General features: G+C 36.1%; 1 protein-coding gene across 1 annotated transcript in view; it reads left to right on the forward strand.

Moving 5' to 3' along the window:
• Positions 1–2,099: 2,099 nt before the first annotated feature.
• LOC108690440 overlaps positions 2,100–24,874 on the forward strand; it is a 38,705-nt gene continuing 15,930 nt past the window's right edge. The window contains exons 1-3 of the mRNA XM_018197732.1: positions 2,100–3,112; positions 10,999–11,208; positions 13,988–14,268. Of these exons, the coding sequence (XP_018053221.1) occupies positions 2,212–3,112; positions 10,999–11,208; positions 13,988–14,268 (1,392 nt within the window). The 5' untranslated portion in view covers positions 2,100–2,211. The remainder of the gene's footprint in view (positions 3,113–10,998; positions 11,209–13,987; positions 14,269–24,874) is intronic.

Genomic DNA, 24,874 nt, shown 5'->3' on the forward strand with positions numbered 1-24,874 from the left:
TGTGTGTGTGTGTGTATGTGTGCATTTAATAAAAATTAAATTTTTAGCTGAATAATCTCATAATAAAAAGCATTTAAAAATCTGTAAAAATAAGAGAGAAGAACTCTGGAACTTTCTCTACAGCTTTTACTAGATTGTCATATGTCATACATATTGTGCAGTATATCACTTATGCAGTAGTAAAAAGAAAAATTTCGTGATTTCAGTAAGCCGAACATCTGAAAAAGACATTTTATCTCCATCTTAGAAACTACGATTATCACATCGATTTCTGCTGTGCCTTGAATACTAGTTAATAAGCCAGCGGCTTCATAATATCGATATCGTCATTATCGCGTGATTATTACGCAATCCAGAGAAGTCGTAGACGATCGCCAAGCCTTTCCCATTCCCGCCACCGGTTATTATTATTATCATCATTATTGTTATCATTATTACTATACCTGTGGGTTTGGAGGGGAGCTGCGAAGCTCTCTCTCGTCGACGATAATATAATTACCTACACCGACAAGAAAATTACATCGTACCCTCTCGCGTTGTCCCGCAAGTCTATGCAACACGGATGTGATACACGCGAGCGCGCGCTCATCGGTGGTAGTGCGAGATAATAAAGTTGATAAGAGCGTAGAGGGTCGTTCCGTACTCCCTACCTACCGAAAGAGAGCAAACGGGGTAGCGCTGGAGGAAGGGGTGGATAAAGGCGAACGGCGATACGCGAGAAATGGGGTGCGAGCGAGAAAACAGCTAGTGGTGCTATCGGGGGTGCGGCGGGGTGGATGGGCGTGGCCGGCATCTGCCGGCGAGGCAAACGATTGGACGGTCCGCGGGGCGGCTTCGTCAAATAAAATCCAATCGTTGAGACCAAAGGAATGCGAATCTCCAGGCTTTTTTCCTACCCTTGGTACTACGAAGCGGCGAGCCATTTACCCTCCTCTTTCTACCGCTTCCTCTCCCTCCCCCCTTCTGTGATCCCCACCGGGATGGTGTGTGCTTTCCAACCGTCCCTCTCGCCTCCTCCCGCCTTTCTCTTTTCCTTCATTCCTCAAGGGGGTGCGCACAGCGCCGTTTGATGGGAGTATGATTTTATTACGGCATTACCGAGCGAGCCAAACCCCGAATTGCTCGGCTTATAGTCCGTATTATCTCACCTAAAAGGAAAGGAAGGGGTGGTGGAGAAACAGTGGAGTGGAGTGGGCAAAATGGGGTGGTCAGAGGAGAGAGAAGGGACACGGAGCATCCACCCCTTCGGTGGCGTACCCTTCTTCGGGTAAGGCCACTGCCTGCACGTACATACGGGGTGGCGTTTCGAGAACGCCGGCGATGCCGGTCGGGGGAGGGAGCTGGGGGGGAAACGAGTGAGCCACCTATATGCTTTTGTGGGCCTTCATTCGAGGGTTGCATGCTCTCACGTTGCCGCCGCCACCACTAACCCCCCTTTCGTGCGTTCGGAAGGCACGCACGCAGGCACGTCAGTTGACATCCCGCTGCCGAAATCGCACGTCCTTGTCCGTTGTCGTCGGACGTGAAGTGAAGTTGCGTGCGCGATCATGTGACTCGCGCGATCCCGCACGGTGGGATCTTCCGCGACGAGGATCTCGCGGGAAAAGGAGATCCAGATTTTCCTTTCCTTCGAGCCGGATACACGTTGTTGAAAACACTATGAGAATTTAGTATTTTTAAATACTTGAACCAAGTGAATATTTCAGTTGTAATGTCAATGTGCATCATGCGATCGACAGTGACTTTAAAATAATTATCGCGGTTACTCGACGTGCGGAAACTGCTATCAATCTCCCGAGCAATAAATCCGAAGGAATCGAAAGCGATATGCTGATATGTGATTAGTGAATAATTTGTGAAGATTGAATAATTTTAAATTGAAAGAACACACACCAAGAATTGCAACGACAACAACAATCTTTGACGATCTTGATTCAAACATAAAAATGTGATCTTTGATTGATTTTTTTGCGCGAATCTTATACGAGATAAACGGCAATCAGTAAGTATCTAAAACAATGATAAATCTAATATTGTCTAAAATTCATGGAGATAAAACAATTAACTATAACGTAAGAAATAAAATAATCACGCTTCGCTGATTAGTATATCAAGTGCGAAGCTAGCTAGAAGAGGACGTTCAATCCTTTCTTTAACTAAGAATCGTCCTATAAGACGACGATCGTAGTCGGTGAGCCAAGCAGCCGTGATATGTTCCCCTCGTCAGCGGCGATGCTGAAGAATCTGCAGCAAAGTGCCATGACCTCGCCCTTTCTGATGGAGAACCTGCTCCAGAGCAAGGCATCGCCGGGGACGGATCTCACCAGTCTGACCTTGAATTGGGCGGCGAGTCTGGTAGCGCGACAGCGCGAGAGAGAATGCGAGGCGAGTCTCAGACTCGTTCGGGATCGATCCTCCCCCAATGATCTCGTCCAGGATCACTTGGACCAACGATCCGGCGCGATTGGCGGACGCGATCGCATAATGATCGATTGCGGCGGCAGGGATCAGCAGAGATCCAGTGGTAGTAGGTCCGTTGAACGACAACATGACCGGATGCAGCTCCTTCAACGTGAGAAGGAGGTCCTGGACCGGAGTCAGGGCGTATATGTCGACATGGAGAACGATAGGATGGACGGCCCGGTGATGGTAGACCGATTGTGCGCGATGGAGAGGCTCTGTAATGAGAGGATCGACAATCGATCTAATTCCGGTGTCGAGTCCTGTAACTCGAACGTAGATGAGGATCCGATTCCGGGCGCAGAATTGGATGGTAGTCTTCAACCGGCCGACAGGGATGAGATGGTGCTGGGCGAGCGTGTCTCCGCGATCGAGATAGACAGACGGTACGACCTTGGATGCAGAAACGTCATGCACACGTCCGATGAGATGACGATCGCATCGGGGGAGAGAGAGGCGGCAGTGACGGCAGCGGCGACGGTGGTCGAGCGTGCCGTCGACAGAATAGGCGAGAGGACCACCGCCTGTTCCTGCGGCGACGAGCAGTGCTCTGGACCGGCGTGCAGAACCATCCAAGAGAAGGAGAAGCCGCAACTCAAGTTCAGCGTTAGCGCCATACTCGGCGGTAATCATGACAGGAGGCCACATTCCGGTAATTCATTGATAAATACTGACTTACTTTTTATAATAAATATGACATTGCAATGTTTTATAACTAAACGCTAAGGTTGTGCCAAAGTTAAGTCTATTTTTCCAACCTTGGTGCAAACTTAACATTTAGTTATAAAACATTGCAACGTCATTATTAAATTGTTATTAAAAAGTAACGGAAAAATAATGGAAAAAGTAATGCCTCCCAATTCTGTCGAGCTATCCTGACACTAGTTCCTGAGGAATTAATAAGGAAGATTTAATCCTTTTGAAACACTGCTCTATATTAACGAAATTCTTGTAGTTTGAAAAGATTAGAAAAAAAAGACGGAGAGGATATAAAAAAATGAAAAATATTATGAAATATCGGCAAATATATTGAGATAATATTTATTAAATAAATTTTATTATTTTATTTACAAATAAAAGGCAATTATATTAATTTATCAGTCATCGTAAATACAATGTTCGGAAATTACAAGATTTTTATAGTCTAGTTGAAAAAAAAAAGTAACAATACAAAGTATTTTAAGAAATATAGGAAAATTAATTGCGAAACAAAAAAAAGACATAATTAAACTGATAATTATCCTATTTGTTGATGAATTTGATCAAAACAGATTAAAATTTTTTTAACAGCTATATTTGTTCTGTTAACAGAGAAGTAAATTTAAAAGCATCTACATTATTGCGAATGTCGTAATTTAAAAAACAGAGAAAAATAAGAAAGAAAGGAATGGGAAAATATTTAAAAGTGTAACAATACCAATATATATAAATAATTTAAAAACATAATGGAAAAGGCAAACGTGTCAAGATAATTTATTAATAAATAACCTTAATTAATGCGTTCATTAAACATCGTAAACACAATATTCGAGATCGCAAAATTATGATCTACAATGAAAAATGGAAAAGACAATAGGATGGTAAAGAAATATAAAGAAATATAAAGATAAATCGTTACTAGACAGAAGATTCCATGATAGTCCATTAATAAATACTAACAATTATTTATTGTTTGATATTAGTCAAATTTGTCCGCGACATTTCATCTTTATAATTAGAATATAATTTTTAAATTCCGTATTATTGTTGTTATAAATAACGAAGAAGGTATTAAAAGTACGAGAAAGTAGAGCACTAGAACTACATATTTAAATATATATCTATCTTTTTATACTTTTTTCAAGTAACAAACAGGAATTAAATGAAATATGTTAGTATGTCCTTTCTGTTAGTATGTCCCCCAGTAGTATGTATATATTTACTACATCTTAGGATCGACGATCACCGATTGCGATCTCAGATTTGTTTGCTCTCGATGGAATGACATTGTCGAGAAGAATTTCACGCGGTGATCTGAGAGTGTTGAAACAAAGCTCACCACAAATCAGTGTCGCGCGCAGACTTCTGTCGCCGGTCCCTAAATCTCATCCGCACACCCTCAAGACGAGTCGCGCAGCGTGCGTGCGGGGTGGAGCGCACAGGGCGTCAGCTGGCCCGCCACTTACCTTCACCCCAATATTAAGCCCTTACGATTGGTGCCTATAATATTAGACAAGCAGCAAGATTCAATGATGTATTGCCACGTCGTTTATCGCGCTTTTCCTCCGTTCGGATTGTGATACGTCTCGAATATTTGTCATTGCAAATTGATACGAGAGATAATGGAAAACTACGGTGTCCAATAGTATAATTCTGTAATTTATTTAGTAGTAATAATGTAAAAATACAGCATTTATAACAAAAGCATTAATAATGAAACATTATGTTGTTTCGTATTTTCATATTTAATCTTTCTTATATTAAGGTGGTCAGAATACTCCAAGTCTTATAAATTCGCTAAATGCTATTTATATACATTGTTATATTTATATTATTAATACAACTTGTTTCACAATTTCAAAACAAATTTTGTATTTATCTTCATGGGATGTATGGAACGTTATCTATCAATTTTTATTTAATTGTAAATCAGCAAAAATAACAATTGAAATTGAGGTATAATGTTGAAATGTTATCAGAACACCGCACGCAGATAATTACGTTGAGAGAAGAATTACGCGAGTAATATAAGGTTAACAAATAAAAAATGTCTTACTTAAATGTTACTTAAATATTAAAATTAATTGTGACGTAATGCTATGATAAAAGATTCTCGCTATCTAAAATAATTCTTCTTCTGATCTTATCTCTGTAATTATCATATTTATTACATTATCTCACAATCTTACAATTCATAACCGAAGGTTCGTAATCGATCCTTCGGCCCAAGGATCCGCAATTTTCCTCCGTCATCTCAATTCTGAGAAAAATTGTTACAGGTCGTTCCGCGCGTGGGTTACAATACCGTCCCGTCATTTGCAGAACACCTCCGAATATTCGCGAGGGTCCGGTGGACCCTCGCACACGCATACACGCCAATCTTCAGCCGGCGTGTCCTCATTGTCACTCTTTCCTCCACGGTGACCGAGCCCCATCTCTCCCTTTTTCCCCTCCGTCTCCTTCCGCGCTTATGATTGACACGAGTCGATAAAGACCGCGTGCGCGCGCGATAAACGCGCGTAGAGACGTACTAGATGTATAAACTGTGCACAAGAGAGAAGAGTGGACCGTCGCGCGAGGATGGCGAGGGCAGAAGAGAGATGCGTGTGTGGGGCTCTACGAAGGTGGAGAGAGTCGAATGTTGCATTTAACATCGGGCGAATTGCACGCATCTGCTGGCACAGAAGGATACGCGGGGGTGGTAAAGGGGACATCGCGCGGGTGGCAGGAGGTGAGAAGGGAGAGAGAGAGCCCGAGCAGGGGGTAGCAATGGGGAAATTCGGTGCGTTCGAGATACGCAGTGGGAGGGTGAGGGGGAGGGAGAGAGGAAGCTTCGTGCGTTTGTCGGATAGCGGATGCATTGACCGTGCCACGTGCATGTGTTACATCCCCCTTCGTTCCCCGTACGTACCGACCGAGACCGCACCCCTCTTTCTCCCTCCCTCCCTCCCGCCCTCCCTCCCGCCGACCTCTCATCGCGAATAGACCCTCCAGCATCCAGCGGGAGCGCGATACCACCGTCCTCCCACTGTCCACCCCCTCTCTTCCACCTCCTCTTCCTCCTCTTCCTTCTCCTCTTCCTCCTCCTCCTCCTCCTCCTCCTCCTCCTCCTCCTCTTCCTCGCGTATACATCCTCGCCTCTGTCCCTGCTCCCCACCGTACCCCGATGGTAACCAACCCCCCCGCGGGCTTGTACGTCATGTCGAAATGTTGTGAAATAATTGCGCGAAAAAGTGATTGGCAACAAACTCGAAATTCATCGACGAGAGACGCGAGGGCCGCTCGCGGCGGGACGGGAATTTGGGTGAGGGAGCCGCGAGGGAGTGGGATGGTTGAAATTGCGACGGATGATACAGCGCGGGGATGACGCGGGGGGGAAGGGGAGGGGGGGGTCGGTGTCTGACGGGCGAGCGACGTTGAATTTCGAATAGCATTTTCACCAATCGTCCCGCGATTTACCATTCTCCCACCCCCTCCCCTTCCCCTCCCCCTCTTCCTCATCGCGTCCACCCCCGCCCGTTCCCACGCGAGAGCCGCCACTCGCGGCCCATGTTTTTTGTTGCGTATCACAACGATTATTGATATTTTTCGATATCGACTGTGTGTCGAACACGACGGACCTGGTTTTAATACGCATCTCCCATGGAAAAACGTCGCATTTTATTCGTTGGTTAATAAAAGAGTTAAAAGAAAGACAATTCGAAGGAGGAAAAGTTGACCGTAGATGATTCCGATTCAGAACTAGATACTAAGTCGGACGTGGTAAATATTTACCTGTCAAATTATGTTTAGTGAAAATTGATGAAATGATGTAAAATCATTGACAATACGTTAACTTTTATTAAATACAGCTTTGATCGTAAATAAAACACCCTCAAAAGTTAACGTGAATGTTTTATATGTAACGAAAATTAAATTGAAAAACAGTGTTATTGAAAAATAACATTTATTTTTATAACAGTTTTGATATTTTGTTAGTTCTCCTTTGCTTTTTATTACCACTATTTGAGAGAATAATAAACTAAGGGCCCTATTCTGTAACTCTTAACGACTATAATTGTAGCGTTATAATAGTATCGTTGCGCTTTTTTTATCATGTATAAATCCTGCGACACTGTAATACTACAGTTACAGTCATTAAGAATTATAGAATTATATGGATCCCTAAAGGCTTCATATGTGTGGTTATGATTAAGTAATATTTTTTGTTTGTAACAAAAGAAGAAAAAGATCGAATTATTCATTATTTGCGTCATCGTGTTGTTTCGTAAAATGAGATTACAGAGATTAAATGACATATAATGCATATTGTAGTTAATTTAAAAATGCATGAATTTTTAGATACATGTCAGTGTTTTAGATACATGTTAGATAAACGTCATTGTAAATGTGAGAATTAATCGGGATTTGTGTTCATATTACATGTAAGAGTCATAAAAATTAGACTGACAATCAGAGAAGATAAGCGTATTATTAAATTATGTTCAATTCTGTGTTATTCAATAGACGGAACAAAGAAAGGTTGAATCGAATGAGCAAAAAAGATGAAAAATTAACATTATTTACATAAATTCATAAAATGAATTCCGAAACGTTACTTAACTCAGTCATTCTCAATTGTAAAGAATAATAAATTATATAATTAAAATAAGATGAAAAAACAGAGAAAAAAAAAAGAGAACAAAAATGACGTTTAATAGTCAGGACGTAAAATAATATAAATTTAAAATAAAATAAATTTAAACAAAAAAAAACCGCTTTTCTCAAAAAAGTCCAACACTGAGAAAAATGTTTAATTGGATTAATTGTAATTCTGATTGAAAACGAACGAATTAGAATTTTTAATTAGAATTATAGAGATAATTGGAATTCTACTTGATATAATCAGAATCTATGGTTCGTTTATTTTCAACCAGACATTCTTCTCATTGAAGTAATAGAAAAAGAGATAGTCCATGGACAAAAATTATAAAGTTAAAATCGATTTTTTGTTCAAAGGTGCAGAGAAAGAGTAGAGTTAACAAATTAAAAATTAATCAAATGTCAAAAGTAGAAGCGCATTGTGCTCGTGTCCAAAAATAATAAAATTTAATATCATGAATGTGAGGATTTGCATCATTCCCTTCACGATCGATCAACCGTTTAGGATTCGAGAACGTTCAGATCCTCATGAAAAATCGGTTCGCCAAGCCTATCCTAAGACAAACACGCGCTTTTCCATGAAGGAATGGGGCATCATCGTATGTACTGTTCCATAAACGAGCAGTTCCCCTCCTATTTATGAGGCGGAGACCTGCAGCGCGCGCTGTATCTAGTTAATAATGCATCTCTGACCGTAATCCGAAAGAATAACCAGCGATATATGTTGTAAACCTCGTAACCTAAGGCCCATGAGGGGGCTGCTTAAGCCTGACACACAAAAAAAGGACGAGGGCGAGAGCAGAGAGGGGGGGGGGGCTCACAACTGTAACAACATGCGAGGGCCGTCCCAAAATTTCTCGAGACCGCAGACAGGAGGTTTAATCTCACATGATGCGAAAAAGAGAGAGAGAGAGAGAGAAAGGGTGGTATTGGTGTAAGAGCTATGAAATGGGAGAGGAAGACTGAAGGGACCAAGAGACTGTCATGTGGGGTAGGTGGGGCGACTTAAAAAACTATTCCCATTCAGTGTTTCCGTTAGAGGCTAAGCCCGGTTATTAGACCGTCGTCGCGGCTAAGCAGAAGCGCTTCTCTCATTGGCCGGCTAGGAAAACAACGATAAAAGGCGATGAGTATTTTATGGGGTACAGCGCGATGGCACAATGGGACGCCGTGTATGGGCCATTGTCAGGGCATTGTCTGGTTGCGAACGCAAGGCGAGTTCTCTCTCTTTCTCACTTCCTTTTTCACTAGCCTTTTTCTCTTCTTTTCTCCCTCTCTTTCTCCCTCTTTCTCCTTCTTTCCACTTCGGCCTAGAGAGTCTCTATTATTTTATTATTTTCAAACACGTCACTTTTTTAACAAAACCGTTCTCTCTCTCTCTCTCTCTCTCTGGGCGTGGCGGGGTTGTAAAAAAATATGTTGGAAATCGCACAGTCGAGGTTGCTGGCCCTCTTAGACGCATTATTAATATGGATAGATAGACGAATTTGGAGGGTGAAATCTCATCGGGGAGCAGAGCTAGAGAGCAGACCAATTTTTCTTTCATGTTTATATTCTTCTTTTCGAGATGGTACGCGTCAAAGCACTAGTTAACTTTCGTATTGTCAATGAATTTCTTTGCTTAGGATATATGAAGGTCTTTACACGACGAATACTTGCATTTAATTGGAAGATTTTGTTAAATTATACCTACATTCATTTCGAAATAATCAAATAAGTTAACTTTAATATCGGTTTGACTTATTTTTTCTTTTCTTTTTTTCTAGTTCTATAAAAATGAGAAGAAGATAGAGATTGAGTAAATTAAAACACGAGATTAAAATTAATCTACATTGGTAAATATATATCATACATATAAAGAAAAAGAAATATTATCGAGGAGAAAAACAAAAAAAAAGAGAAAATTTCTAAAATTATTAAGTTAATATATTAACAATTATAATACAACAAAATTATTATTTCATTTTATATATTTTTATAATTTTTAAGTTTTCTTTCTTTTTTCAGTTTCTCAGCGAGAATAATAGATAGTTATCAAACTTTTTCTTAATATTAAATATGTTATTGAAATTAATATTTTTCTGAAATAATTCTGACTTGAAATTAAATGAAAAAAAAAAAATTTGCTATTCAGAGACTGAAGATTCAAATTTTTATTTTCGAACAGAATTATTATTTCCTTTAGACAAGCAAACATAAAATACTTTTCAATTTTACTATCTAGTAATATGATACAATCAAAATAAGTTATATAACATCCATTGTATCCGTAACTGACTATGTTATAGATTAAATGAAAGTTATCTCAGAAAACAATCCCAGCAGTAACGATTTCATACAGTGCTATAGAAATATGTATATTTCTAAAAGAGACATAAATATTAATAAGAATCTTATAATCACATTTAACAATGCAACAAAGCTTCGTTCTATCATTTTCGTTATAAAAATATGAATTTCTCGGCAAAATTGCATGTAAAAAAATGTACATAATATGCGAATGATACGTTTACACGAAAACATTGTATTTCAATTTACTTTAATTTAATTTAATTTAATTTAGTTTATTGCAAAGCACTATGAAAAAGATTACATGTTAACAGAGTAATAGATATAAAATATGATATAATAGACTATAATAGACACAAATTTTACGATGTATTATATAAGAATTTTTGAGATAGTCGGTCGCACAAATGTTTGGCTATTTACCCCAGCTGAAGGTGTTGAAGCGTGCACCGACAAGAGATCGGGCTCTGCCTGGAGCAGTTAAGGAGGGTTTTAGTCTCGGGGGTGTCAGCCCGAATTATGCAACACGAAGGAATACGGCGACTTAGGTATTCGCTCGCACGTAAATCCGCCACCCCGGGCACATTTCACCGTGAAACACAGCCGGGGCGCGTTCCATATTTAATCGCTGGCGGTTTACGTCTCTATATCTAGAAGCAATGAGATTTTCGCGAAAAACATTCGTTCGATCCTGGCGTCAGTTAGTATGAATATTTTTACGATGAAGTCGCGTTGTATATTTATTGGATTAATAATAAGTGGAAAATCGACCGACAAGTAAATAATACAAATAAGAGAAAGAATCCTACATGAAAAGAATGAAAGAATTTTATTGGACTATCTAAAAATGTAATTTTCCTCGCAAAATGAGTTTTATTATTTTGAAGCTGGAATATTTTATTTGTGCAGATAATTTTCAAGGGCTTCCGCCGGAAGCGATACCCGCCTTCTTGCAAAATTTGCAAAATTCAGCTGGTTACAATATCGCCAAGCCGATTGCGAGGCCAGCGGCTTATCATCCTTATCACAGACCGAGTCATCAACCTCCTCAACGGCATTTACCACCGAACGCTCATCACACGCTGCAACAACTGTTCTATAGGGGTCCATATTTGACAGGTAAGAAATTCATATAATTTGAGAATTACTATGGCAACACGAAACAATACAAATTCAGTTTATCCCTTTTCCAACTTTTCTTAAGAAAAGATCTGTATATATATCTAATTTAATTATATTTAAAAAAATTTTTAGAACATTTGAATGCAAAAATTAAAGTATCTTCGAATTTTAATAAAATTTTATACTCAGATACACACACACATATATATATATAGTTCAATATTATCAGAAATTTATAGCCAAAGATAATATCTGTTAAATTCTTTCTTTTTTGTAAATCCACAAAACTTTATTTTGTTTATACAAATACCTTTTAAGATTTTACAAATAGTATTTACTATAATACTTTTTAGTTAATCTTTAAAACAAAGTTTAAAATAAGCTCTATTTAACTTTAATGATTTAATATTTACCAGAGATTTTTCAGATATGTCAACATGTATATTTTGCTGGTCGTGAAAGGGTTAATTCAGCATTAACTGTAGCTGCAGATGAAAGCGTAAAATTGCTTTCATTTATTTTCGTCAAAAATTGCAAACATTTTATTCGTTCACTTTTTTAATACTAACTCGATTACTTTAATAATGTATTCAGCAATCTAGATCTCGATTTATTGTCATCGTATCCATCCATTTTTTTTAATAATTATAATATTTTCAAATTAATACACACACACACATACATACATATACCGAGAAAAATGTTATAATTGTAATACAAACAAGAAGTACAAACAAAACTAATTCTGATCATATGAATCCGATTTTCGATTATTCTAATTGAATTTCCGTTATCTCGATTAAAATGTTTAATAGCTTTAATTATAAATACAGTCTAATTTTTTACCTTCCTGGTTGAATTTACCAGAATTTCATTTAACGCAACAAGACTTTTTTTTCTGTGCAGATATATAAATATTATATTTATCGTATATTGATATTCGTAAGTATCGCGTATTCATTATTTTGTAGTCGTGATACTTCACGTGAAGTTAATAAACAACAAACGCGGATGGACGAGAGAGGCGGAACACGGGCCCGAGGAACGTTTAAAACCGAAACTTCCGCATATGGCGCCAGGCAACGAGCGCGCGCGCGGCCACGTGCGCGGGGGCCGCGCACACACGCTGGGTTTATCGAATATCTTGTTATAGGTAGGCTCGTATGGGACATGGAGTGCATATGAAGTGCAGTGAAAGCACTACCATATTATGTACATGCTCCGCCACAAGGCAAAATGCACGCATGCAACAAGTGCGTGCAAATATCATCGGTGCAGATAATACCATCATGCTCAGCTTGGCAATATCGCGCAGACACGATCTGGAGATTCAATTGCCCGATCTGTTATTAGATGACTTTGATACAATCGCTATCGAGCGAATCAAGCGCTCTGCCCCGTGCGCAGTAACGCGATGTTTGAATGATTTTTTTTTCACGCACGTCTCACACTTCTCATATTTATATATAGGTACATTTTCTTGTTAGATATTCTTCACGCCTTAACAGATTTCCAAAGTTTTCAGTAGATCGAAAAACTTTAGGAAGAGCAAAATAAAAAAAGAAACTTTATTTTTGTTTTGAAAAATATTTTAATGTTTTTCCGAATGTTCTCTTCTCTAAAATTTGAAAATGTTGGATAGATTTCTTTGTCAACATGATTGCATTTGTTTTCTTCTAATTTTCTTTTAATTGCACAGATTAATTTTTTGTTAATCCAAGGGAATTTATTTATATTTAACTCATAATTTTTTATGATCGATACAAATGATCTGATCTTCAAAATATTCATTATTTCAAACAATTTTTTTGAATTTTGATACTAAGATTATAAGGCTTTTTAAATGTTATCGATATGTCAGCGTATTGAAAAATTTTTATTCTATTTAAAATAAAGTATATTAAATATTAGAATTTTTTATCTTTAAAAAAATTTGTTACAAAAATTAAGATTAATGAGATTTTTATGATAAAGAAGCCATTGAACATATTGCATTTTAAATTGAATCATTGAATCGAGAACAGTAAATCCATAATTAATTGAGGATAATGAACAATTTATTAAACGTTTCTAAATTTTTTATTCAAAAAAGTTTTCCGAATCGCTAAATACAAATAAAATCTAAAAAATTTAAATAATAATTCGAATTGATAAATTCAAAATGACGAGTAAAATGCGGATTTTTGCAAAATTTTATAATACAATAATAGTTTTTCAAGATGCTAAATATATATTTAATATTAAAATTATCAAATACGATATGTAATATTTAACAGTTCGTAATCGTTACATTACATATTACGTAATTTACATTTTTTTCTGTAATAAATTTATTCAATATTTGATGAAAAATTTTACCAACCTTAATCTCCTCAAAGAAATTCTTCAAAAGACGAAAGTGTATCAATAATACAATAAACGATATAAAATCTAGTATTTTTACGTTTTTATTGTAACATATTAAACAATTTTTTTAAATTGTAATGCAAGACTTCTAAAAATTAAGAGATCGTAGTATAAAAACATTATAAAGAAAAATGATCTTTTCTTAGAATTTTTTTTATTGAACTACATCGAAATGTAGCTTTATCATACACATACATATATGCTTTGCCGTAACGTATATGAATTTTCTTTATCGATGTAGTATCGCCACTTTTTCTTTTATATATGATCAGTTTCAGCAAACTGATCGTGAAATATACAAGTAACATTAAATGTAATGCTATAATAAATTTTCTAAATGTTTACATCAACGCGTTATGCTTGTTAACAGTTGCTAGTTCCGGGACTGGAAGTCATCATCCTGGCACGCCTGGTGGAGGCGCCGTGTTTCCGGGGACCATCCAAGGCAGCATCGGCGATTTTTCCGGGACTGGCTTGGTCTTTCCATGGGCGACGAATGCGCGCGGAAAGCCACGCCGAGGGATGATGAGGAGAGCTGTTTTCTCGGATCTTCAGCGACGCGGACTCGAAAAAAGGTTCCAAATACAAAAGTACATCAGCAAGCCGGATCGCAAGAAACTCGCTGAAAAACTAGGTCTCAAGGACTCACAGGTAAGCGGTTATGTATCGCATAACTGTGATCTGAAGAAATTCTTTTTATATATATTGGACAACTCGAGAGACGAAACATTTTCAACATTTGTCGAGTATAATTTCGACATTCGAATACTCGGGAATAATAATTGAAATATATTATCGTACTGCACTGCCCGACTTGCTCGATTATCTGTATTTGCAGTATTTCAGTATCAGCAATTTAATCGCAAAACCGATTTAATCACGATTTAATTTGTACATTTTTACGTTCGCAATTTCGATAGATTTACAATTGCAGCGAGACGTAATTATTTACCTTCTTCTCGCGCCGACGCGGTTTTCCGTGCATGCAAATCAATTGCATATCAATTATAGCGCGCATCGAAGCGCATAATTCGATTCCTTGTGATCCAGAATCCTCGCTCTCGATAATCGCATCAGGCATGTCATATGCAGGCAGATTTGCATACGCGATGATAGGCGGATGTGCTCGCGTTGTATTACAATCGAGAGGCTGCGCCGTGAGCATTAGAGACGGCACACGGTGTTTAATCCCGTGCTTAATGATCTCCTCGGCGCAATAGTAGTTCAAACTAATCCGCGCAAACGTGCTAATCTAAACCGTAATTAAACCAGGAAATTCGTTAGCGCTATTAAAAATAACATGATTTTATTATTAGTAGTCAACAGACTGCCGTGTTAATAAGTTTATTTTGTTATTTTCTTTCTCTCTTGCGATATCATGATTTTTATATGCTAATTATTTTGTGTTTTATTATTTGCGCGGTTAATTCTAAATTAAATTATATCGCTTCCAATATCCTTCGAGGAATTTGATGTAGGAATACTAATGATTTACTTTATTATTGATAGAATTGATAAATATGACAAAATTTATCCACAAGCTTTTGTGTTTATCAAATCATTACCCAGGTAGTTGTCGTTATTTTGCTGCCTGTTATCATTTTAATGTCAAATGATGATTCGACATTACATGTCATTTTGATATGAAAATAATAACAAACATTAACTTATTATCTGGATGGTAACTTCTTAACTACAGCTGTGAAAATTACATCCAAGTTCTAAAACATCTCGTTTCCTTACAGAAATCTAATACTGGCCAATTTAACACTACCGAAAAAAAATGTTTTAACTTTAAGTAATTTATTTGTTGAATAGATTCAAATAAATATTTACTTGCAGTAAAGAAATATGTACTTGGAACTATTCGAGAAACAAAATACTTAGAAATTTTTTTTCAGTGTAGCCAATTTATTACCGAAAGACAGTAATTGATTATTTATTTGGAGTACTATAAGTACAGAACAACAATGCTTTTGATACTTAATCTTTTTAATTTGAGTAATTAATTATTGTCTTTCAGCATTGGATTTTTGTAAGGATTTGAAGTACGAAGTGCAACTAAATCTTTGTCTTACAGCGATTGATAGCGATAGAATCTCATATACACTGTTAAAAAAACAGAACTTTCGTTATATGTAATGGAAGCAAATTTCAAGCAGATACATTAAAAATATTTAATGTTGTCAATGAAAATGAAGTTACAAGTAACTTAAATTTAACGTTTATATTAAATTTTATACAAATCTACATAAAATTTAATAAAAAAATATACTAAACTTCATAAAATTTTATGAAATGCACACTAAATTCCATATATGTACACAAATATACCTTTTAGTTACAGATACATAAAATTTAATTTAGTGTCATAAAATTGAATTTAATTTATGTAACTTAAAAGTACATTAAATTTCATGACATTTTTAACAGTGTAATACTAATAATACAGATTGATACCAATCATCTAAAATTTTCTCTTCGAATCCAAATGATTCGTTGCTGTAGTCGAGAATTAAAAACTCTAGAATGTTACATCTTATTAAATTTCTAAAAGATTATGCATCAAAAGATTTTCATCGATTGATAAACTGAAGATTGTTCTTGAATTTATCCATGGATCATTGATTCCTAAAGCGCCTTAAAGTTTGTATCGAAGCTAAAAGTGATTTTAAATGTTAATTATTATTTTTGGTATTTAATAAGATATAATTAATACTCCAGAGTTTTTCATCAATATACGTGACTAATGATTTGAACACAAAACTTTGTGGCCAAACTTTTTTGCCGTACAATTGCATCAATTTATTTTTTTCTCATTCGCATCGTCATAGTTTTCACGATCTTTTCATGATTTTCGCAAGTTGAGTTTCAAGTCTGATTATATAGATTTTACGCGATTTCCGGATAATTAGATCGAGACGAGGAAGTCTCTTGAAAGGAATAGTGATTCCCGGGATGACTCCCACCGTGAGAGATAATCACACCGATAACGGGCCAGCATAATCGGGCAGTTAAGCGCGTGCAAGACGCGGGAAGGTGGTACGCGGTAGTGAATATATATATATATATATATATTGTGCTTAATGACGTTATTAGGGCACTAATTGTCGCTCTAACGAAGTACGAATCTCTCGGCACCGTACGTCGAGCGAATTCAATTCTCCGTTGCGGAGAAACGTTGCCGTCGCCGTCGCCGATTCTCTCACGGCTCCATTCGGGACAGGTTAATAGAGACTAATGCTTGGTTTTGTCGAATGCAAAATCGCCTACCGCTTGAGTACCGTACGAGCGAAGCCACGAGCAACGTATGCCAGGCTAGCCTAATTGCGCGACCAGGTACACCGATTTCAAGAACGATCAAGCAGTCGTAGCCCATTAAATCTCGGTATAATAATAATACGCCTCGCCGCTTTGCGTAATTAACTTCGCGTAATTAGCTTCGCGATTAATTATTCTAATCGCGTGAAAGAGCCGTCGGAGGAGACAAACACAATGTTGCTTGCGTCTGTCGCTGCTAAATGTGTTTGATTCATTCATGAGATGTTTGATGAATATTTAAAATAGCATTAAATGCATTAACCCTAATCGCTCTGAAATTTCCTTTACTAGTATTTGCGAGTTTCTGAAGTAATATATCTTTGCTTAAAGTTAATGTAATTGATCAATTTTTTTTTATCATTTTAAAGTTCAAAGGAATACGTAACTTAAAATTATATAAAGTTGTGAAAAAGATTTATTGTAAACAATTTTTCATAACGTAATTGAGAAAAATCCGAATTTACTGGACTCGATTAAAATTAATTATATTTTACATCATTACGATTGGAAAATGATAATTATGGTTGCATTAGATAGAAAATGAAATTTCTTAAATATTATTTTTATTTCTTATTGGATATATTTTATTTAATTTCTTAAACGTTTCACATTAAAACATTTTCTATAATTGTGTATGTAAGTTTTACATAAAGATATTTGACATCTGCTATTGTTCCCTACTATTCGAGAGCTTGCTCTGTCAATAAACGGTTCGCTCATTCGTTTATTTAAATACGGACGATTTGGGCGACGCACGGAATTGGAATAAAAACCTCGATGGCCGCGTTTGACTGTCAGTGGATCGTGGACATTCGCGCGTACGTTGAAAACGACCAAGCTGTGCTCATGAAATCGAATGAAACTAACTCACATGGCGCGCCATTTCCGGATATCGTTTAGTTCCATTAGCGTCACACCGAGCGGTCTCACATGTAGCAGCGTGCGCTATACGTTGCATACACCTACGTGTGCAACTAATGAACTGGCATCGCCCGATTAACCCCGTATGGCCCGTACCGTGAGGATATTATGTGCTTCACTCCCTTCCTCTGTGGCACACAGCCACACTCGCTCTTTCTTCGTGTACGTCAACGCGATACGTCGATACCGCCCGTGATCTACTCGCGATGCATGTATATGTAAAACGCACGCCTGCAAGTCGATACTTGAAGGTGCGCAGCTCCATTCGAGATAATTAAATTTACTCTGTAACACATATTATGCAGAGAAACAGATCGTTGCTTAAGTTTTAGATTGTTATTGGCTTTCTTGGTCGAAGAGAAGAAGAGATTTCGTAAAAGACAATGAAGGATTAAATGTGTTAAAAAAATAAGATTAAGGATGAGAATAAAAATATAATCAGTGATTTGTGAGAATAATTTTTTAATCGTCATTTTGTATTAATTGTTATTTTAATTGTCATTTTGTGTTATTGACATTCTTAATCAAAAAGAAGAAAAAGAAAAGATTTCGTAGTAAAGACAGTTGAAGGATTAGACATATTGAAAAAATAAAATTAAGAATGAAAATATAAATCAGTGATTTAATTATGAGGATTATTTTTTGAATTACAATACAATTGCTTTTAAAATGAATCTTATAAATTATGTATCTCCTCTTATTCTCTCTATTGTGTAAATGAGAAATAATATCCGGCTGTTTAAAAAGCAAATAGAGAAAAATAATTATCATGAAAGAAGTATCAGAAATATTATTAAAGATTAAAAGACATTATTATATATATTAAAAGAGGTATTATTCGTTTCCTATATATAATAATATTTTTAATAAAATCCGTATGATAATCTCACAAATAAATGAATTTAGTATTTAAATATTATGTAATTATCATTTTGTGTGAGATTGAAATATTATTGATGTGATAAGATTGAAATAAGAAGCGATTTTTTAGTTAAATTAATGGCGATCAGTGAACTTTTAAATATTATATAAAATAAAACTATCATAATTTTAATGGACACCATCTGCTTTGTGAATTCATTTTAGGCGCTATATAATTCGTGTCAGATCTCAGGACACAACAAATCAGATTTCGTTTCAGATTTTATTTATAATTTTACCTACATATCGTGTGGTTTAATACGTATATGTGTAATATTTTAATGTATATTTTATACACGCTCGCGTATTTTGTTTTTTCAAATATTTTTCTTCAATTATACGGCACATGAAATTAAATAGAATTTTATTTTGAATCCCGATAGAAATTGTAGATTACATGATACATCTATCATAATTATAAATTACTCATTTGTTACAACGACACAATTTAAAAAACGAAATTTTTCAAAAAAATAAATAAATATTTTATCATCAATATTTTGGAATATTAATTTTATCATGCAATTTCGATATAATAATTGATTATAAAGAAACAAAAGTATATTCTTTCTCTCTTATATATTCCGCTCTTTTTTCACAAACATTCAAAAATGACAGTTATTTTTAATGTTGCAGCAAATAAATGAAATTATCAAAATTGGGTTTAGTTTATAAGAAATATAGATGACAATTTTACACATAAACCGATTTATTATTCAGATTAAAATCTATTTTTTAAATTCGAGATATAATTATCGTTTTGAGATCGAGATGTTACTGGCGGGCGTGAGAAGATCGGGCAAACAAGAAGCGGTTCCTGGTCGGATGAATGGTGGTCGCGGTGAATATATACGCGAGAGCAAGAAAGACAACGCGGGGCGCGGGGTGCGCAAGGAAGGGATACACGGCGGAGAGGACTGTGTAGGGATATATCCTCATGTATAATTCACACCTCGAGCGCCATGCTTCCACCGCCATTGGTCGAGGCTCACTCTGTCGCTGGTTTTACGAGAAAATCTAAGGATCAAGCGCGCATACATACACATGGAGACCAGACGCGTACGTACACGGGAGAGACAGCCAAGAAGAGTGAATTGACGTTTCTTGCGGTTCTGCAATCCGCATACAAAAGCTGATTTTGCGCCCTTCTTCGGGCCGCGCTTCTCTCCTCCCGCTGTCGTTGAACGATCGCGAACAACGTGATAAGAATCCAGCGGGTATTCGCGACGAATAAACTCGCCGAGTGAAACATCGCAAACATGATGAATTGTCGCACGGGATTCTTAAATTTATAATTAAACGTCGACATGTTTCTGAGGGTTGATCGTTGACATTTCAGACGTTCTGTATGTGTCGCAAAGACTCGAAGTATCACCGAACATTTTTTTTTTTTAAGAATACTTTTAACACATATAAGTAATATTTTCTTTCCTTCGTTCTTTTTACACACTTCATAAAATTTAATGAAATTTATATAAATAAATAAAGGAGCATGAAAATCAAAGATTTAAGTATAATGTTTGTAAAAATTAATATAATTTATATAAATACACAAATTGTTGCTAGTAGCATCAAATCGATGATCTAATTTAATTTGGGAGAGGTGTTATTATTTCACTTTGATTGTGTTGCAAATTCGAAAGTGAATACATATAGATGTATTATTCTCACATCTAACTTTGACTGTAATTGGCGTTTCTCTTACTTACTTAGTTAATATATATAAGCGGTCCTGTTTTAATCGTAATATTATAAATGTTTCGACCTTCCTGCACAAACTTTCAGCAATATTACAACAACGTTGCAAATATCACAGCAATGTTGCTGCAAGTTTCTGTGTTGTATGCAGGATGTATGATCATTTTCATTGGTACATATTTAAATCATATTAACGATACTAATTATTAATTACTAATAATTATTATACTATTACTAATAATTTAGAGCGTTAAAAATTAAAAATATAAATAAGTTACTGTGAAAATACATAGTTAATTGAAAATGAAATCAATCATTCATCCGATCGAAACACAAATAATAGAAATTTGAAAAATTTTCTATTATAATAATATAGTATTTAAAATTTCAAAATTGCGGCACAGGATAATTAATTTCGAAAGATTTTATTCTTTTTAATGAAATATCAAATGCGAAGCAATCAAACACAAAGTGATTATCCTTTGATTCCGAAACAAATAATCTCGTCAAAAGTGTACCAAGTGAAATGGCAATTTCGATTACTTGATTCCAATGAAATGATACTTCGGCGCCACGACGCGATTCAGCTTCGTAAGTACATATCGAACGTGATCCCGTTAAAAGCAATTGAACTCCAACTGAACGCACCCGCAATATCTCTAACATTACTTTTTATCGCGCGCGCGCACGCGAGGGGGAAACTTTTCCCAACTTTATTAGAGGGTGTTTCCGGATCCAAGAGAGTTTCTGCGATTTGAGAACTGCGATTCTGCGCACTCGTTGGTCAGCTATCTAATACCACGGTTCGCCACACGAACACCCATAAAAGCGATTATTGTCCAATGATAGTTCTTTCTCTCTGCCCTTCGCTCTACTTCTTCGCTCTATCTCTTCGCCTTCTCTCTCTCTCTCTCTCTCTCTCTCTCTCTCTCTCTCTTTCTCTCTCTACTCCTCGATGTCTCTTAATAGCGGCGAAGTGTTGGTAGCAGATGCCGAATTTCACGTCTCCCTTAATGTACCGAGCACGAGAGCGATAATATCGCTATCGGAACTTCCGTCTCAGTATTGCAATCTAAGTTATCGAGCTATCGACGTGTCGGATGCGTGTCGAAGTAGTATTGTTATCGCGTTACCGTTTGCCCATTATCGCGTCATAAAATGTAATTACGTTCTTTGCAGATTATTTATTACGCTTTAAGGCTTTAAAAATATTACGAATAAATACTTTATTAAAATTAGTTGTAACTTTTCAATAATTATGTTAGAAAATTATAATTGAACAAATTTTCTTTCATTTTCTGGCAACTATAATTCTTGTTATCAAAGATATTCTTTTTTCTTAAATATATCCTGACAATTCAATAACTTTTTTTATCATTTTCAAAGGCATATAATGAGTTACACACACACACACACACACACACACACACACGCGCGCGCGCGTGCGTGCGTTTTAACATTATTCGAATTATATATATATTGTATTTTAGATTCTCTGCCGGACTCATGAATCTTTTCGCGAATTTAATTAAGGACTTGCGGTGCCACGGGTGGATGATAATAATAAAGCTTTTCCGAGGGTAATCTGGTACTTTGAGGGACGGCAGGATACAGCAGGTGGAGAGGAGAAGGCTGAAAGGGAGGGATAGATGAGAGAGGGACGAAGTGCCGTTTCACACAGGTTCGAGGCTTCACTACAGTTTATGACGAGGGTGGGTTTAAGAGGAACGTCGAGGGTTAAAGGGGGATAACTAAAGTAATTAGTGATGGTGAGCGAGAGCCAATCCCTTTCTTAGCTATGCCTACACCCTTATCCTTCTCAGCGCCTTTAACGAGATGAAGATGTTGATTTATCACGAGAGCCCGGCTTTCAGAAGCCACGAAGGCTTTATTTTTATTTTATACATTATTACATAGAAGATTAATATTACATACATTTTTTTTTATATATTTTATATGTAAGACTAACATATATTTTATTCTCTCTCATCTTCTCTCTTTTTTTCCACATCTACAATGTTTCTTAACAATGATACGATAAGATCACAGCACTGAAGATATAATTCGTATGTGATTCGTAAAATTCACTTTAAATACAATTTTACATCTGTAGGAGTAAAACCTTTTAAACCTAATCAACTCCGCGCTAAAACTTTTCATCCATTTCGCTTTTTACGAGATTTTAAGATTACTAAAATGTATAATTCTTAATTAAAATATTTAATTAAGTGGACAGAAACAAGCTATATTCACAATATTTCATAACGAAAACATCAACAACTAAGAACAGACTTCACTATGCTTGTAGATTTTAAGAAATTAAGAAACGTTACGCGATGCCAGAAAATTAAGAGATGTAGCTTTTCATTTCTGCCTTAGGAGATATTGAGACAGTGGCGGCAGCGTCTTGTCAGAATCGCTCTCGCGTCGCCTGTAGGTAGAACTCATCAACGCCGTCGACCTTAAATTATCTGGAATTATGAGGAGGCCGGCCACTTTTATGTTTGGGACGTCTCCGTTATGTCGGATCTACTGGCGGAAACGACGGAAAAATTAAAGAGAGCCCTCGGGGCTTGTTATCTTTTTAATAATCAGATCCGACGGGCACGGGACGGCGGTTTCCCTTCTTCTTACAAGTTGCCAGAGCTGTCAGAATCACGCCGCGAGCTTAATTCGCGATATAAAAGCACGGATCCTAGTTGCGCCCTGCACTGATTTCACGGAACTTGCCCGACGTCGCCCGAATCGGGCGTCTCGTTATTCGTGTACGGCAAAAACTGCTGCAGAGTTCTTTAAGCTTCCACGTCATATTACACCCTTCACTTGTACGACTGAATTATACGACTGACATGGTAACATTTCGCGGAAATTGGAATTAACGAATTTTATCTTGATATCCCAATCTTGAAGAAGAGATCATTAACGCCGTTGTGTTAAGTTCTGACTATGGCTGATATTCGATTTTTATACTTAAGACTAGTTTATAATTAAGACGTTACTTACAATTATCTTGCAATAAGAACGGACTGTAAGCGGTAATCACAGTCCGTTCTTATTTTAAGAATCGTCTTAGATACTCATACGACTCTTTGATTGATTCATAATATCCTAAGACTGTACTTAAGACAATCTTAAATATAAGCTCCCATTATAATACTACCTTATGAGTAACGGCCTATATCTTATTTGAAGTCGCCATCTACCTAAACTTTGCAAGTTTAGATTTCTCCTTCTTCGAAGGTATCTATCTAATCGAGGGGATGTACAATGCCGCTATTTGCGCCGAGATATCCTCAAGTACTAAATTAAATCCTGACGAAATCTTTATCTGATCTCTTCGTTTCTTCATCTTGTCGTAGCATAAATGTCCCGTTTAGATTTGCAAATTATATTAAAGAAAAATAACTCCATTTCTCATGTTGCTGGCAGCCATTTAATAACAGCGAAAAAAATATCATGATTTCTGAATGTCAGAAGAACAGTGTTGTAGAATTTTTTTCTTTCATATGTAAAATAGAAGATGATTCTAAATTGCAGGCAAAGTTCAAGCACGGAAAGGATATTTAATTTGTTTGCTAGATTAGGTGCAAAATATGTAAAATATTATTTTGTGTTTACCTGAAAAAAATCTAGAATTTTTTCAAGAGATTCTACATTTTAAAGAATTTCATGGAATTTTATCAAAAACTCAAGGAAATTTTAAATTTAAATTTTCTTTCTGAAAACATTGTTTTTTTGATCATTTTTTCTTCATAATGCAAAATGTTGACAATCAGTTAGCAATAAGTATGATTTACATTTTCACGGGTATATTCACGTACGTTTTTATGTATTTTGCGAATTTTTGTAATAAAAATCAGGGTGACAGTAGAAAACAACATTCAACAAAATAGAATAATATTACTATGATATTATATTGTAGTAAGCCTTTCTTATATTATCCTATAAATTTCGTGATTCTAATTGAATCGATGAATACAGAAAGGAACCGAGTCACATTTATCAAAATTTTCAATGCTAACAAAAAATTGTTTAGTTTTAGTTCTATTGAAAAAACTAAACAAAATTACTTTTGAGAATTTAAATATGACGTTCAATAATATTTTTGGAAAACCATTCGTGAAATATTTATGAAATAAAAAACTTAAATTTTAAATACGGACTCTCTCTGCACTCATTGCTTTTCAGTATTTACTTTAGGCCCTTAAAAGCCTAGCATAAAATGTCCTTTGTACTGAAAGAATTCCTGTTCATTTCAAGATTAACAAGAAGAAAAACTTTTTTTTGAATAAATTTGGACTCGTTCTCTTTTCTATTCTCACCGATTCAATTATAGAAAATGATTGATATAGTTTCATGGATTTCCTGTACTCTAATAATTTTCAATATATAGTTC

The sequence above is a fragment of the Atta colombica genome, unplaced genomic scaffold (assembly GCF_001594045.1).
Source record: "Atta colombica isolate Treedump-2 unplaced genomic scaffold, Acol1.0 scaffold321, whole genome shotgun sequence".
Taxonomy (NCBI): Eukaryota; Metazoa; Arthropoda; class Insecta; order Hymenoptera; family Formicidae; genus Atta; species Atta colombica.